Source organism: Frieseomelitta varia, unplaced genomic scaffold (genome assembly GCF_011392965.1).
Source record: "Frieseomelitta varia isolate USP_RPSP 00005682 unplaced genomic scaffold, Fvar_1.2 scaffold_726, whole genome shotgun sequence".
NCBI classification, from domain to species: domain Eukaryota; kingdom Metazoa; phylum Arthropoda; class Insecta; order Hymenoptera; family Apidae; genus Frieseomelitta; species Frieseomelitta varia.
The window spans coordinates 108,213-126,206 of NW_025110508.1; the positions used below are offsets into that span (position 1 = coordinate 108,213).

General features: G+C 40.4%; 1 protein-coding gene across 1 annotated transcript; it reads left to right on the plus strand.

The window, feature by feature from the left end:
• Positions 1–309: 309 nt before the first annotated feature.
• LOC122535458 (protein patched-like) lies at positions 310–17,740 on the plus strand (the record flags this gene model as incomplete). The annotated part of the gene is made up of 2 exons (XM_043667010.1): positions 310–3,262; positions 17,548–17,740. Coding segments are annotated over exons 1-2 (412 nt in total), but the record flags the coding sequence as incomplete, so codon positions are not given.
• Positions 17,741–17,994: the final 254 nt, after the last annotated feature.

A 17,994-nucleotide genomic window follows, 5' to 3' on the forward strand; every position in this document is an offset into this window, starting at 1 on the left:
CGTTCGCTACAAGTGTGCAAGAATCTCGGACGCATGTGAGTACTGTCCGACGAACAGTTCAGGCGTGCATATATGCGTGTGTAAGCAACAGGCGTGCACGCACACTGAACACGCAAAACTGGACACGGGTGTGGTGTACGACGCCTAATGAAGTCGCATCATTATGCAGATATTATGAAGACAGGTTAATAAGTATAATAAGTTAATCGGTGTAATGTTCTTCCCCGTGGCTTAATGAACGCATTAAAAACAGTTGCCCCCTTCTCTTCTGATACTTTCTTGAAAATTGTGAGCACTGTAATATAAATACTAGAGCTTATAAGGAAATTCTTCATTGGTAAATAGCCGAAGGAGTTATTGAAATCTCGCATATCGTTCGCAAGAAGCGCTTGATTCGATTAAACGTGCAGCGAATAACAATAATAACAATAATAATAAGAGAGAGTGCGGTCGAACCCTACAGTTACGGCCGCCAATCAAATCATAACTAGTGGCAGAGGAGAGACGCGTATAATCAATTATGCAGATTCGCTTCAGTGGCGGTAGCGAAGAAGAGACGGTGAGTGGTGAAGCATTAAACTGCTGTATTTCCGGCCTCGATTAATGTTGCCAGGAGCAGCAGCGATTCCGATCTGCAGAGGCCCGTAAGGAAGTCGTGTTTACGTTCGGGTACATCGGTGGCCCTCTTCCGCTCGTCTTCAACTCTCCGCCGGCACGTCGGCCACGTTCACTGCGCTTCATGAATCGCGTTCGGGCCTTCTCTCTACTAACACAGAGTGCAACAAGCGTATACAAAATTTCTCGAGATCGTGTGGATGCAATGACGAGGAGAGAGCAACCGCGAGAGAGAGAGAGAGAGAGAGAGAGAGAGAGAGAGAGAGAGAGAGAGAGAGAGAGAGAGAGAGAGAGAGAGAAGAGGGAGAAGAAAGAAGGGGATGCTGCGACGATCTAAAAGCTACGTTGTGTGCCTCGTGCGTGTCACGTAGTTACTTCCATGTGTGGGTAATGTTTTTGCTCGAGGGGAAATGGTACCGCGTGTGTGGTCCTCCGTCGTGTTCCCCGCGTACCCTTGTGATGGCACATCGCTGTATCCTAGCAACGTAGAACGCCACGTTGATTCGGCCAATCACGAATGAGATCCGATCGCTTCGGCTGAACTCGGCTTATTTCGGCTCCAACGTCACCGGTACCTGCAGTGGTGTATCGGCCTACCGCGAAACTCGGGATATACGATAAGTCTCTTACGATGAATTCATTCATTAAAACTTTTTCAGCTTATTTACTTATGACAATGTAAACAAAAGATGTAAGAAACAAAAGATATAAGATACTTTGGGCAGGAAGCAAACGAAAGATACGATCTCCTGAAAACGTACGGTGAAAGGATGATTGAAATTTCGAGACTTCGTAGTTAAGAAGCGTGGATAACTTGTGTAATTAATCAAAGATATTAAGTACGAAATTGTTACGCTTACGTTCAAATTTACAGATGATTATACGACACGTGTACATATGAAATATTGTATTAGGCTTGCCATACGTGTTATGAGAGAAAATTATTTCCATAAATTGAATAAAGCGTCGTATTACCTTTTTGAAGTTTTTCTGCGATGTCGTTCGAAGTCGAAAATGCGGAATCATAAATTTACCAAACGAGACCAAGCTCCGTTGAAGCGTGCGCTCCGAATTACGGTCCTGAATGTTTGTGCAGTTCCGATCTCGGCGAGTGGCGCTGTTGGAGGGGGGGCCGTCAACTATGGCCGGCGCAGAAGGCAGGCCACGAAAGAAATGTGGCACCGCATTTCGCTTAGTATGTACGTAGACTGCTCTAAGCGGCGGTCGTGTACGCCGGTGTCCGATCACGACGACGTCGACGTCGTCGTTACAGAACGCGTGTCACAGAGATAGCCAGACTTTAACGAGAGTTTCCAGTTGCCTCTGCTGGACCGTGGAACACTCTCGTACTCTCACGCCGTCTACGTCTCCTTGCGTAAACCGGATGCTCGTCACTGCCGCGCTTATACGAATTCGGTAGTCGCGCGGCGAATTTTTTTTTCCTCACCGCAGTGTAAAAGAATACTCGAACAAGATTCTCCACCGCGTCAGAGTGACAACAATTGTGACAGTGACACTGCAGTGCGTGTGGCTACGTGCCACGCCAGTATATCGTGCAGATAGAAAAGACACAGTGTAGTCATCAGATTGATCGTTGAACGTTCAGACATACAGAGTTCGTTTCACTTCAACTGACGTATGAAAACGCACGTGCGGTGCAAGAGCGTGACTGTTTCCCGCGAAAACATTGAACAATCGGGCGGCACTTTTGTCCGGGTTGTCGCGTGATATTTCAAAACAAGGGAACTCCGCGTGTGCGCCCTCGTGCTTGTCTCCGCGGTACCGTGAGCCCCGCGAGAGGGAGATACAGAGAAGTGAGAGGGAGTACGGAGCACATTCCGTGAAAAAAGCGAGAGAGAGGGATAGAAAAAGAGACAGATCGAAGGGAGGAATCGGTAAGGAGGGATCAGTCACGTATTTACTCTTCTACAGTAAACGAAGCTAACCTAAAAACCGATACTCTGTCCGTTTTGTGCGTGCACCATCGATGGGCACGATACAACCGCGCATGCGCAGAAGAAATTGTGCATACCTCGTGCGCGAATTTCGATTGTCGTGCTGATGGCACGTACACGGTGTTGACAGAATTGCGCGGTAAACAGGGAACACCTATCGAACGTGTGCTGTGACAAGTGTTTCTGGAAAGGTTCATACGGAAATTACGTGTAACCGCGGTTTTCTAACGAGTGTGCAGAGTGAAATCGTTTCTTTTCCTTTGCTTATCCCAATTTTTCTTTCGTGTTCGTTCGTGTCCTGTTCGTGTTTTGTAAGAATCCGTATCGCGTTCGATAGGAATAAGTCGAGAGGATAGAGGGAAACCAAGACGAGAAGTCTGTCGCAAAGAAAAAAGAAAAACGTCACGTTGGAGGGGAGCGATATTAAAAATAATCATACTGCGAATTGTGCCGGGGCGAATGTATGACGGATCATGGTTTCTGCGTCCGGCCCTACAGGGATCCTAGCGGGACGCCCTTCTGGTTCTCAGTGCCTTCAAGGTTCACAATCGTCGCAGAATGGATGTGCTACGAGAAATCACAATGAGAAGAATATTGAGACCGAGGAGAACGCGAAGCAACGACACGAGTCGGATCTTTATATCAGGCCAAGCTGGACCGATGCTTCGATAGCGTTGGATCAGCTCGAAAAGGTTAGTTTTCTTCAATGACAAGTTTCTCTAGTTACTATCGTATAATAATTTTCATATTCGGTATTACTTATTCGTAAGCATGATGTAGAAATTTATGATGTTCTATAAATTAAAAGAAAAATACAGTAACGCTAAAACTCTGTCAACAGAGTTAAAATATCCGTCATTATGTATTTCCCTATATTTTCCACGTCTATAAAATAGAAACGGAAAATGTAGATTAGCTTTAGCTATCTTTCCTTGTTTTTGTAGTCGGAAATTGTCTTTCATAACGTTATAAAAAGAAATTTTCGCAAAGTCAAATACTAATTCATTGCCTAAATATTTCACACTATCAATAACGTAATGATATTATCACTGATCAATGTCAATAATCTCCAGTTAAAGAAAAAATAGATACATGTAGATTATTATGTAATCGGCGAGTAGTAAGTCTCGCGCATAAGTCAGACAGTTCTTAGGTCGGCATACAAGTAGCGAGTGCTTTTCTACGATCATCTGATCGACAAGAGATACGCTCTTGCAGGTTATGCGGGCATTGGTATCTTCGGAAAGGCCGGTTATTCTAACTAGATGTAGTAGATGTAGTAACACCATCACGTGCCACTCGTTTCGACTATTTTTAGAACGTGATAATGCCGCAAATTTCGACCGAAAATTGTGTTATTTTCATACACCATTCGCGAATTACATATGTATGTTAGTTGTACATTCCCTTAAATTGTAGCTAATCGATTCTTCATATTCCCTCGTAATGATACAATAATATTTTGAATTTTAATTTTCGAGAAATGTAAATGAATTCGAGGGATTTAAGTGATATTTAAATCATTAATCTATCATTTTTATCCAGTTCGTTGTTTCGTAGTTTACTTGTAGAGTGGTAAATTAAATATAATTTAGTTTGTTAGTGCAGAGAAAAAGATTCCACAGTTTTTTTTAACACTCTTCTTTCTTTTTAGCAATTATCTTGAAATTTCATGCCTTTGTAATATTTGAAAATTATAGACCAGTTAAGAAATCTAAAATTATTATATAGATTTCTAAAAATGAAATTTTTCCATACCGCGACATGATTATTTTACATAGTGCAGTAGCAATTGGCTTTTCCGGTTGATAGAATCGACGATGCATTAAAAATATAGATCGATTGGAGTTCGGAAACGTGTCTTATCCTTTCGGTGCACTTCGCTACTCCGCTGCGCGCGTATCTCGAGGAGCAGCTAACACAAACGCGTTGTTCGTTTCCGCATAAAGATATCGGAGACGAGGAAGGAATGAACAATGTAGCCGTCGATGTTATCGTTAGAGGGAAGGAGGTCCGAAAGAGTTTATCTATGTAGAACAATGCTTCATAGCTACACGAAGGTTTCGTTCGACGTTCCATAGGAGCGTAACACTCTTTCCACGAACGGCTTGTCTCTCCGGCAGCTAGCTGTAAACTTTCACACACGCGGGTGGTCCCCAGACGTGTTTTCAAAGGTGGAGGTTGATGAAAGGAGGACGTAAAAGATTATGAAGTGTAGATCAACGGAGGATCGACTTCCTGTCGAAGGAGTCCACATCCCCCTTGTTTTCGAACGACCTCTCCTTCTAAAAAAAATCCCTCCCCAAACGACGAAGACGATCTGTGGAAGCGGTGTTGCGACACCGAGATTGTCCCTCGAGATCTTTCCATCTCGAATGCCAGCCAAAATGTGCATGGCACGTGAACCGGGCCCTATCACCTTTCGAAATAGGCTCTTCGAACACACAGCGACCCTCCGAGCTTTCGACAGCAAGTCTTTCATTCGGGTTTTCTTGGAAGTTTGAAACACACACCCAGGTATGTGTCGTTCACCGCCATTTTCTAGTTAGTTGTCTAACCTGATTTTCCTGGTGGATTGAAATATTCCATGGCTGAGGAATATTGTAGGATTGTTATTGGTAATATATATGAAACAAACTAACAGCTTTGTCTGAGCAATTTATTAAGAAAATAGGAGAGATTCATGTAGAGAATAATGTGTATATTAAAAGAATTAAAACTCGATTTTAAAAATTATAAAAATCAACTTGTGATTTCAGTTTATTGATAAACTCAAATAAATAATCAACTTTTAGAAACTTAAAGGAATTAGAAGAAAATTTATTTCTAGATAAAATATATGTGATTAGTTAAATTTCCACGGAGAGCACGATTTACAAAACAAAGTTACAAATTGCGATAAATGTAGAATTTATTTGGCAGTTAATTCGAAGAATTCGAACTTTGCAAATGAAATACAATGTTATTGTAATCTGAAATCAAATGAACGATAACCCTTGTTTCGTAAGCAGCAATGCATTGCATGAGATTCTCTTATCGTTTGTATATCAAACGTAATATTGTAACATTGTCTGTTTTGTAAACCATCTTCTTTCGTTACGCTTTTATTCTCCTATCACTCTATTTTTTATGGAGAAATATTTTTACAGTTAAGTACAAGTGAAGTTTTTGATAATTTTTCATTGAAAAGCAGTAACAATATTAATTTGGTTTTATTAATAAATCAATGTAAAATGACATACTTATTTTTCGATAAAGTTTCTTTTTTTTTTTTCTTTTTTTGTTATTATCAAACTTAAAAAGATGTTCATTTTCAAAGAAATTTTATTTCGTTAAAAATATATATCTGATCTAGCAATAATATTTCTCGTATATTCATAAATTACATATTCCAAGTTTTTCCTGAATGTGGATACACAAGAACGACGAGTTCGCATATGTGAATCGCGATCTTTCTTCATTGAAGAAACGAGTTCTATCGAATCACCATATAGATGGTGAGATTATCTGGAACTATCGTAAAGTAAGAAATACCGCTTTTATTTTTACGTTTCTTCCGAGGATTCCAATTAACAATTTCTTCTGCTTTCCGCTGGAAACTAGTTTTATCGATAGTTTCCACATATTCAGAGTGACTTAAAAAAAAAAAAAGAACATTTTTACTATGAGGTTTTTCTCTGTCGTTTATCGCTTCTATTTTTTTATTCTTTTCTTCTATTAGCCTCTTGTATCCTATATATAATAGGATGAAATTTTTAAGTTTTAGCTTAAAATGATAGTTCAATTCCTTTTTTGAATACAAGTAAAATTATTATGTAATTTACTTATACGTATGTACGAGATGATTCATGAATTAGTTACTACGGTACTTAAATCGGTTTTTCAAAATTGAAAATTTACTGATTCATACGAGAATTTTTATTTTTTTCATAAAAAGATAAAACTGCATTCTTTAAATAAATATTTTTAGCATATTCTTAAATTATAAAAAAGAAGAGAATGTGGTAACATTATTTTAATTTTTGTCTCTATAATAATATAATTTATTTTTGAACTGCAATTTGCATATAAATATGTTCATTTACTTTGAGGACGTTAATTAGGAAACAAAAATATATATTGGTTACAGCAACGAAGAATTCTTGAATACTTAAAAGAGTATCATAATTTATTCATATATTCTTCCCTTTGCATTCGTTTATTCTACGTAACGTCACGCGTAGATACATAATTATGCCGTGAGGCAAAGAATTACATGAAGATTTTCATGTATCCACGTTAATCTACCGTGAAAAATAATGTTCGTACATTTTCTTAAATGCTTATGAGATATCGTAATTTAACGCTGTGTTTTTCTTTTCTTCATCAATTCCCCTTACACGAACCTACGTATGAATGTACGGCTATAGCCGTGGAATACAAAATTGCATCGGAATTACCATTTATTCATGTTAATTCGCCGCGCAGGAGCCACGTTATGATAATGTCCTTAGATGCTTTTAAGATTGTCACAAATCACTCGTTTTATTTCAAAATTTCATTCATCTTTCGTTCCTTATATCTCGCATGATGTGTGCACAGCAAAATAATACTATACTGTGCTATAATCTCGTGTTCATTAATATTGATATAATATTCACGTGGTACTTTCAAATTTTCCAAGGAATTTTATCGGAAGGTAAACAATTTGAGAGGATCGAAACTTGTAGTTCTTCAAAATCATCGTGATATAAGAAAAAGACGTAAGCAAATGTTACTTTTGACGAAGCTCGAAAGATTTTTCTAAATTATCAGAATTCTTTCTTTCTATCAGATATTATTTATCAAAAATTTCCGTTTATTTTACATCAGTCTCTATATAAATACTTTCTCGGAATAAGATTTCGGAAAGTCAAAATTTCAAATTGACTGTCTTCTTTCGAACTATATTTCCCCAAACAGCTTCTAACTAAATATTTTTCTCTCAAATTGTACTGGACAATAACGTGCATCAATCCAAAAATCTTTGATGCTACAACGCCAGAGATGAAGTTGCTGGCCGCCGCCACCCAAGGCGATCGCGGCGCGAATAAATGCTTTATCGTTTACGCGATTGCACAATCGCGACGGTATCGGCGGGAAGTGGTGACAGTGGTGGCCGGTCATTATCGGGACAAGAGAGAAAAAAGAGGGGCACGTTCTTCGGGGTCGACGCTCCACTTTTCTCGTCGGCCTGAAAAGGGAGAGCCGCGTGCGCCCGAGCCGAGCTCTCCTCGTTCAGTGCGCCCCGCGTTCATACCGGATGAGTCAGTCAGTCACGGCCACTGCCCCTACGATTCTCTGCGTGCATACACGTTCCGCGAACCGAACCACGAAACACCCGTATAACCCATTTTCGATCATTTTTCGTACATTTTTTTTTTTTTTTTATTCCTTTTACTGTGCTTTATCAATGCCCCATTTTTATAGAGCGTTGCAAAAAAAATTTTATCATACACTGGACAGATTTAGAAGATAATTATGTTTTTGTTAGGATAGGAATATTTGGGTCGCGTTATGTGTTATTCAAATATTCATGTCGTTTATTGCAGAGTTCAAACACTAGTTATTACATTTGTGGCAGCTTCTTTTTAAGTAAATTAATTCTGCATAAAATTCATAGCGACAGACTTATCGAACTCCAAAAATAACCATTAGCTAATATAAAAGTATTAGGAAATTTTCGCATGATTATAATGACAAACGCATTGTGGTGTATGCTTGAAAAAAATTAATGACAGTAAGAGCGCAGTGCGTATTACGAGTAGACGATGAATTTTTGCATGTATAAATAACTGTGAATGTGGTAAATCTTTGCTCAGACTTTCATTCGTATTCATAGAAATATGAGTTTGAATAATAAATACGAATCTGTCTAATCGCAAACACTTGACCCTGATCTTGGTTAGCGGTAGCAGTGCAAACCGGAAACGAGGGCAGCTCGCCTTTACGTGGCGCTCAAATACGCATTGATTACTATGCGCGATCGCGTCGTACGTATACCTGTGTGCTGGATGCACACGCGCGTACGTGTGCATGCATCATCGCGACGAGACTCCACTTACTCCAATTTGTTTACCGTCCTCGAGGATGATTCAGTTACAGGCAACGACCTCGACCTCCTGCACCACCTCCTATACACAATCGTTCGCTTATGCACAACCACACGATCATGTTTCCTATAAACAGCGACCGACCGACTGTTCCTCCATGGCTGTTCACTCGTCCTAAAATATTTTTTCCAAGTTTCTTCAATGGGAAGGACGAGGTGCTTGTTATGCAATTCGCAGCTTGGAACAAGTAGAATACGCTTGTTTGTTTCCATAAAGCGGGCTTTAAATCGATCGAATGTAATAATATTAACCCCTTGCGCTGGCAACTGATTGCGGACCATAACGAGTGACCGGACCGTATACAATAATTCGTCGCTTTCTTCTTTTGAACTCGTCGGTATGATATCACTGGATGGATATTATTGAGAAGTAATAAACTTGTCATTATTTAAATATACTTAATATACTTAAATATAATATATTATACCTGAAACAGAGAAAATTTTGCAATTTGGGGCAAAAAATTCTCGACGTGATATATCTCGTTTTTTTTGTTTAATCCGTGATCAATGTAAACGTATGATTGACTTTTAATCAATAACGATGGGGAATAACTGTACAATTACAAAATAAGTATATATCAGTAAAAAATGTAATTATTCGTACATGGTATTATTTATAAACACGTATGTTTTTTTTCAATCATTGTGTATTAGACCGATTTAAATAGTTAAAATATTCGATGAAAAAAAATTGAATATAAAAGCTTGCTTTCAGACGTGTAGTAAAAGAAATATATTACTGTATGATCATGAAATGACATTGTCCAAGGGTTAAAATAGAAACTTTGAATTGGCTGAAAGAATTTATTTTTTTACGTCAGAGCTATTCAAATCTAATTCGAACGTAACACGATGATTATATACCGACGTTATCAGATTACTCTCTGTCGATTTACGCAGAGAGACATCATTATATCGAACGTACTCGAATACGTACGAAGTTACCTCTTGCCAATTTGCTCCATTTTCGAGTCTGCTTGCCGAAAGAGAGGAAAACGGTCGGGGAAACTAAATTGAGATGAGAGGCCGAGAGGCGAGAGCAAGCAGAAGCAAAAGAGGGAAACACCGTACTATTTTATAATCGCGTCTTAATTCGTGGCAGCTGAGATATCTCCCCTATCCGAGAGCAGCGCGAGCACAATGGCGTACATTCACGCACGTTGCGTCGGCCCTGTTCGTTCGAGTGAGATTAAAGGGCGCCGACACTACGTGTGAGGCATTTACACTAATAATACCTACGAAAGAGGCCCTCGTAAACCGTCCAGAGGGTGGAGGAGACGACGCCTGACCAGCAAGAGCCTTTCCACGACGACGCAACCACGGGAACGAGCGTGGTCAAGCTTAGAAACTCATCGCGATCCGTGTAATCACACACCTCGATTTCGAGTTCTACCCCCGGTCCTTTTCTCCAAATTCTCTCGATTCCTCGAATTTCTTTTTCACCGAGTCTCCACCTGCATGCAAATAAGCCGCGCACGGTTCGCCGAATTTCCGGCGCGAAGGAGGTGTGTGCATTTTAAATATTTATGAAAGCCACTTGTTAATGTCCATACGGGAGATGACGGGGAATGAGAATAAAGTATCCGATGCGGGCTCCGAATCGATTTCAGGGATTACAGCGTGTTGATGATGAGCATTGAGAGTAGGTCTCGTTGCTCTCACGACGTTCTTACAACTGTGACATTTTTTTTTTTGTACGAGTCGTAAGATTGGATATGAGAAGTGAAAATTACAGAGCGTTACTCTTAAATACTATTGACGACAAAGATATCCAAGCGTAATCAAACATTGTTAATCTATTAAAAAGATTTCACTGTGGTCTGTAAAATGGCCGCACAATGCCCTGATTTTTTACCTAGGAAGCCTCAGACTATTCAAAATTTTACTATGTAAAATAACGTAAAATAATATAAAGAAGAAAATTATTCTTTATTAGTCTCTAATGATACTTAAAATTTAACAGATTGTCAGGATTTCTAAAAATTCCAAATACATTACATAAGAACAGGGCCACGTATAATTAAAAGTGTTGCGAAAACGTACAGTGAGAAACGTGCGTCTGCGTCAGCATCGTATCCGAGAAATCGCGCTGAAAGCGTCAGTCAGTGTTCGGACAGACACTTCTCTGTCGATTGCCGAAAGTTCGCTGAAACAGACGTTCATTGTGTCGCTTTCGATACGACGACGTATTCCTCAGTGCTCTTTCATCTCTCTTTCGTCTCTTCGGGATCGCCCGATTTCTAACCTGCGAGGAACCTAACGTGCGTAAAATGGATGGAGAAAGAAGAGGATATTCACCTGGAAGATCTGGCAGGAACGTTGCGACAACGTTCCAATCCATGCCTGCCACTCCGTTTCTAATGACACAAATTCGCCGTAAAGGTCGGCCGAATGAGTCGGAGGAAAATGTATGGAACAGGGGGAATGTCGGCTTCGGGCACAGTCTCTTTCATCCTTGCTGAAGGATACACGCCCCCTTGCTTGCTCGAAACCTCTTGAAAGCCCGCTGGGTCCCTTTGCGTAGGGTCAGTATCTGATTGATGCACCCTACCTATCCCCTATCCAGTACGTTGTAACATTCAACTCGTGGACTTTTGTTCGTCCAATTATGAAATTAGCAACAAGCCCCAGGCATTCCTTGCCCTTTGAAGTTTACGTATTCCCGGTGGTGGTAAAAAGAGACTGAAAGTGATATGTAGCTAAGTGGTAGGGTAAGTGGCGTGGTAGTACGTAGCTGTGGTGCACGTAGTTAAGTGCGGTAGGTAATTGCTAGCCTCGAAATAATTACTAAATACGTACTTTGTTAAACCTTTGGCGCTGGCAACTGGTTCGCGGACCCTAACGAGTGACCAAATTCGTCGCTTTGTTTTTGATCTCGTTGATATAATATCTATATTACTGGATAGAAATTATTGAGAAGTAATAAATTCATTATTTGTTCTGTCTTATACTTAAACATATACATAGAACTGAGGAAATGTCGCAATTTGGGATAAAAAATTCTTGACGTGCGTGGCAACTGATTGCGAACCATAACTTTCTTTTTCAACTCGTCGATGTGATATCACTGAATAGAAATTATTGAGAAGCAATAAATTTATTATTTGTTTTGCCTATTCTGTTTTACTTAAATGTACTTAAAACTGAGAAAATATCGCAATTTTGGAACAAAATATTCTGGGCACGTCATTCCAGCGCAACAGGTTAAGTATCTGTAGGACTGAATGCGACGAAGATTGAGTGTAATCTCTTCCGTTGCTCGTTCAACGATGAGACACGATTCGACAACGGTTCGTTCAATTGGTAGTTGTTCCAGGCGTGGAGAACGAAACAAAATTGTTTGTACGTTATGTTTCGGAGTGGCTGAATTTTTCCCGTCGACGAGTCGGGAGTGAGAAGAGCGCCCGCGAAGTCTGGCGCCGAGTCTTACGCGCGACGATACGTGGCAAGGACTCTCCGGGGCAAGGTGGAGGAAGCTCGTTACCGGAATCCAAGCGAGGCTTTTCCTTTCGAATAGTCGCACTCGGCGACTGGAATTCCTCGGCCGATTAGAGCGCCAGTCGGATCGAGTTTCTTGCGGACACTTTCGAGCCGTACCTACCGCAAGAACCTATTCGTTTATCTGGCAAGTCGCATGTCGTGCCCGCGAGCGAGCAGAGGCGGGTAAGGCGCACATGCGTGTTACATGTAGAGAACGCTCCACGGTCTTCGGTGTGGCGCGAACTTTCTTTTTTCTTTCCCCTCCCCCTTTCTTTTTCCTCTGCCGCCACTTTTACCTCTGTAGGGAAATGATTCTGAATACTCCGCGGGCTTTTCTGGATGCACGCGAGATGCATCCGGTTGGGAAGAGACAACATCTCGCTTCGTCCACCCACACTTTGGGAACCCCTTCCCTGGCCTCCTCGCTCGACCGTGTATTCAATTTCATTGCTCGACGGGAGTAAATTTCTAACGCGAGTGAGAAACGCTCTTGGATTTTGTTAATGATACACGCACGACGCGAAGGTTTGGAACAAGGTTCAAAGATAGGAAAAGATACCTACGTATCGATTGATACCTGAAAAATTGCATTTGCCACTTTTCAACAGAATATAATTTGAATTACATTCGTTTTATGCGACGGTATAAATTACGAATAAAACATTAATCTTACAAAACCAATATTATTTATCACAGTCCTAAAATGCTCTACTTTTATTCTCAAACAAATCAATCTGAGAAACTCCACTCGAATTTTCACGTACAGAAGTGAGACTAGAATTAAACTGGAAGGGACGCGAGAGAAGAGCAAAGAAAAGGAGAAAAAGGGAGCGCAGACGCCACGAGTCGCTTTCGAGACGTCTATATAGGCCTTGTATGTATACTGTCGCGGAGGAGGGAAAGAGAGCAACGAAGCGGTGGAATTCCCCCCTTTTTCCCGTAAGTGGTCCCCGCGGGGCCTTATGGGGTTTCTCGTGGCGGGCAATATCTACATATTACAACCTCGTGGCGTGGGGACCACCGTCGTTGACATAAGATCCTGTTATGCTGTCTGCTATCTCCTCGCGAACCTCGTGTCGCGGCTGTAAGAAAAACACTAAAAGTACGAATAACATAAATTCGTTAAACGTTTCCGCCCCCCCCCCCTCCCGACCCCACTGGCCTTTTGCCTCGTCGAATTTCCCTCTCCCGAGGTTTCTTCTCTCTTTCGCATTATTCCGTCACTATATATAAAGATCCTGTCAGGCACAGGCTCGCTTCACGAAGTCGACGACAGTGATGCGCCCGTTCTTGTTGCTTGTACTCGATCGTAATCGCCGTTTAATTCTTTGACGGGGATGGACGTAAAATAAGAATTCGATTGTCAGGCCTTGTTCGAATGGGTTTTATTTGTTATTATTATTATTATTTTTTTTTTTTTTCATGCGTTTACGCCGACGGGAGGAAACATAATACGACCGTTTCTCAATGAAAATTGTCGCGGCAATTTATCTGATTTATCTGATTTGTATCTGTTACGTATCTGTTACGTAATCATTTTTGGAGCATCGAGAGCATGTATATATACACTTCTGTGACTCGCTCCAATTGTGTTTTTTTTTAACGATTTATTCAGTAATATTATTTGCGTTTATTATTAGAATGTAATAATAATAAATTATGAATGTTTATTATCATAAATTGAACAAATACATTGAATTGAATTTAAAAATTCAATTTATTTCGAAATGTTTCCTGCAGTTACGTAAAATTCTAGGAAATTCTGTTTCTTTAGGTTTGTCGTTTTGCTCGAGACGATCGGCATAACGACGAATGAGCGTCGACGAATAAAATTCTGCACGATTGTGTACGATTGTGTAATATGTAATAAGTGTACGGATGAAATTGTGCTTTGTATGCAAATATAAAGCTAGCAAAAGACGGATATTATAGTTAAACAGATAACTGTCAAGAATGGCTCTGACGAAGCCACCACAAGTATGTTTTACGAACATAAAGATAAGACCGAGAGAGAACAATGATATAATTTTGCACTTTCAATCGATCATTAGCATTGCAAAAGACGTCGTTTCATCGCGTTTATTAAACAGTCAAATTCAGGATTGTATCGTGATCTCTTCCGATTCTAAATTTCACCCAATTTTCGTCCCCTGAATCTTAACCTGTCAAGATTTTAAAGACTTTACAAAGATATAACCTTTCCATCTGCCAAATATTAATAAATATTTTATTTTATATACTATTACATATATTATAAATAGCACATAAATATCCGCAGCCTACTAGTCTCTGTAATTTGTCTCGTTTAATGCGATTTCTGCTTTAATCCTCGAACAGTGGCCAGTTTTATTATACTCGCATGCATAGCAATTGCTCGGTCAGTCCCAGTAGTACGTATCTTTTCGACTTTTCAAGTTGCATTTAAAAGACAAACATATTTACAAGCATTGTCCGAGAATTGAATTGATAAAGAATCGACGCACAGAAAATAAAAAGCGGAATCCCGAATTCCACTGTTCGAAACTCGTGCACCCAACTATCGACTGATCGATCGATCGATCGTTCTTGAATGAAAGAGTAAAGGCTCCTCCACACACGTCGACTTCTAGGTTTCATGAAACCTGCATTAGAGGTCAATTTGCCCACACGTATTGCGACATGCATCGTGAAACGTAGAAATCGGTGCATGCGCACGTGTTTCGTGGGGGAACCTCTGAGCCACGCATGTCGAGAATTTTTTGTCTCAAAATTGCAACATTTTCTCAGTTCCAAGTATATTTAAATATAACCCAAGTAGAACGTATAATAAATTTACTGCTTCTCAATAATTTCTATCCAGTGATATATCATACCGACGAGTATTTTTTCAAAAAGAAAGCGACGAATTACTGTGTACGGTTTGGTCACTCGTTACGGTCCGCAATCAGTTGCCGGCGCAAGTGGTTAACCACTTCCGCCATAATGACGTGCCACGCACATCGAGAATTTTTTCTCCCAAAATTGCAACATTTTCTCAGTTCTAAGTATATTTAAGTATAACCCAGGCAGAACGTATAATAAATTTATTGCTTCTCGTTAATTTCTATCCAGTGATATCATATCGACAAGCGGCGAATTATTGTATTACGGTTTGGTCGCTCGTTATGGTCCGCAATCAGTTGCCAGCGCAAGTGATTATAAAAGCGAGCGAGCGAGCGAGAGAGAGAGAGAGAGAGAGAGAGAGAGAGAGAGTGTGTCTTCTTCGAAAGAGAAGCGCGCAGTTTCCTTCGGGAGTAGAGGGTAAACACGCGGTCATCAGTCGGAGCGCGTTGGAACGGGGAGGTCTGGTGGGAAGCGGTGGTTCCCCGGGGACCATGTGGCCGACGAGGATTGTCTGCACGTCTAGAGTTACCCGAGTCTGGCAGGCCGCGAGGCCGCGGCACCGGGGTTAATTGGCTGGAAAACCTTGCTATCCGATACTCGATGCCCGGCTACTGCCCCGAGATACGTAAGCGTGTGTAATCTGTATTTTCATCTGCACGTCTATCGTGCGCCCGGCGTTGCTTGCACGCCGCCTTTCTTCTCTCTTTCTTCCTTTCTCCCTGCGTTTCTCTCTCTCTCTCTGCCTTCACCGTTGCTCTCTCTAACTGTACCCCGAGAACGAGAGTACACACACGGCAGCGCACGGAGAGAAAGAGAGAGAGAGAAAGGTTGTAGAGAAAAGAGAAAATCGTTCGTTCCTTTCCTCCTGCAAGCTCGATTCCCTTCTGATCCGTGTGCCTCTCCTCTTGCGGCCTTCCTTCTCCGTCTTTCTTTCCCTGTCGGCCAGGAAAGATAGGTATTGTTGCGGGTGGTCCCTGGTGCACATTGTCAGACCGGCCACCAGGTAGTGTGCAACGTTGCCGCTCGCAATGTTGCCCTCCCCGTCCATCCTACCCTCTTTCTTCCTTAGGTTTTTAACTTCTTCTTTCATTCGCCTGTTTTTTTATTTTTTTATTTATTTTTTTTATTTTTTTTCATTTCTTGATATGATTCTTTCGGCTCGAGTCTTTCTTTTGGGGATGATTTGCTTTCGTCTTGTTTGTCGGTGTATATGTATATGGCGAGGGATGGTTTTGGAGTACAGCGATCTGTGTCATGTGCTCGAACAAGGTTACATTAATCGCCAAATTGCATCCGAATATAAAAATTATTAATAACACGAAAGTGTAATGTGTATTTCTAATGTATATGATTTGAATTGGAATTTTTTGTTTTGACGATTGGATTTGAATATTGAATAATATTAAAATGAAATTCATCCAATATTGTGTTCTCAATGATACGTCACGACAAATTACAATATACAGAATTTCGAGTACTCCAAATGTATATTAAAAATCACGTTTAATTAAAGTTTATTTAAACAATACTAATCCTTGATCTCTTCAATCTCTTTCTCAGTTCCGTGATAATTCTCATTTATCTTTTCCAAACTTCATTCACATGCTGTTTTCCTTTATTTTTCAATCGTGTCTGACATGTACCCTCTTCTTCTCTCTTCTAACGTGTTTCATCGAAGAGGTGGTATGTTCGTACGAGTATCTACAACCCGCAGCCAGCTACTTATCATCATCAAAGCCCACGCGGCCAATTTAAAGCGCTTCAGCTGCCGTTTCGGCCTCGCTACCCTTTAACCGCCGGAATCTATTCTTTCTTCTTGAAAATCATAAACCTGATCTATTGAATTGGAAGCCCGAACGTACCATAGGAAGTGGTTTAAGTTTCCATCGAGTTTACACTGCAACGCGATTTAAATGCTAATGCGAATGAAATTGTGATCATTAGACTGAGAATGTTCATGCAAATTTATATTTTCACGAACGCAGATAAAGATTTATCTCACTCGTTGAATAGTCTGACGAATGCCATACGTTTCATATTTTATACATTTTATATCCGTGCATTTTTAAATTTTCTATAAATACATAGAAATCCGTAGTTCGGTAATTATTTGTGCGAACGAAACGGTGTCGGTGCGATAATTTTTCTTAACCCAAAAATTCTTAATGAATTATCTTGGTTCAATATTGCTAGAACTTTAAATATGGGAGCACATATGAGAATTTGGTGTGAATAACTGTCCAAAAAGTACTTCAGATTCGAGTGTGAACGAACAGTGACCATTCACGAACAATCAAGCTTTTGAAAGCGTGCGCACAGTTTTAGATATTCAATTTTCTTGCGATCTGTACAAAGCAAAAATAGAACGTATGAAATTTTAGGCATGAATTTAAATTTAAATCTGAATCTAGATTTGACTGAATTTTATCACATTTGACATTCAACGATTAAGTTTAAGTCGTTGTGACGATAGCCTAAAGTTTCAGGTGTCTTATTTTTCAGGGCAAAGCGGAAGGTCAGAGGTCCGCGGTGTGGATCAGGGCAACGCTGCAGGATCAGCTGGGTCAGTTGGGCTACTTCCTGCAGAGGCACGCAGGCAAGGTCCTCTTTCTCGCTATCGTCGCTTTGGCTACGTTCTGCGTCGCTCTCAAGTCCGCTCAGGTTCACAGCAAGGTCGAACAGCTTTGGGTTCAAGGTGAGCACAGTATTCCAAATATCTCTTGTGAATAAAATTATATAATAAAATCAAGCAAGTTTCAATAGAACGATGAGAGACATATCGAATTTCATTCTCGATCATTTTCGCGCTGAGGAATAATTTTCATATGGCCCGCGAAAATACAAAATGTGTAATAGCTGTTAATTTGGAACGCAGTTGTTTTCGCTTTTTAACTTTTGAGAGCTTCTTTTTATTTTCAATGAAATAAAATAAAATGAGAGGGATTTGTA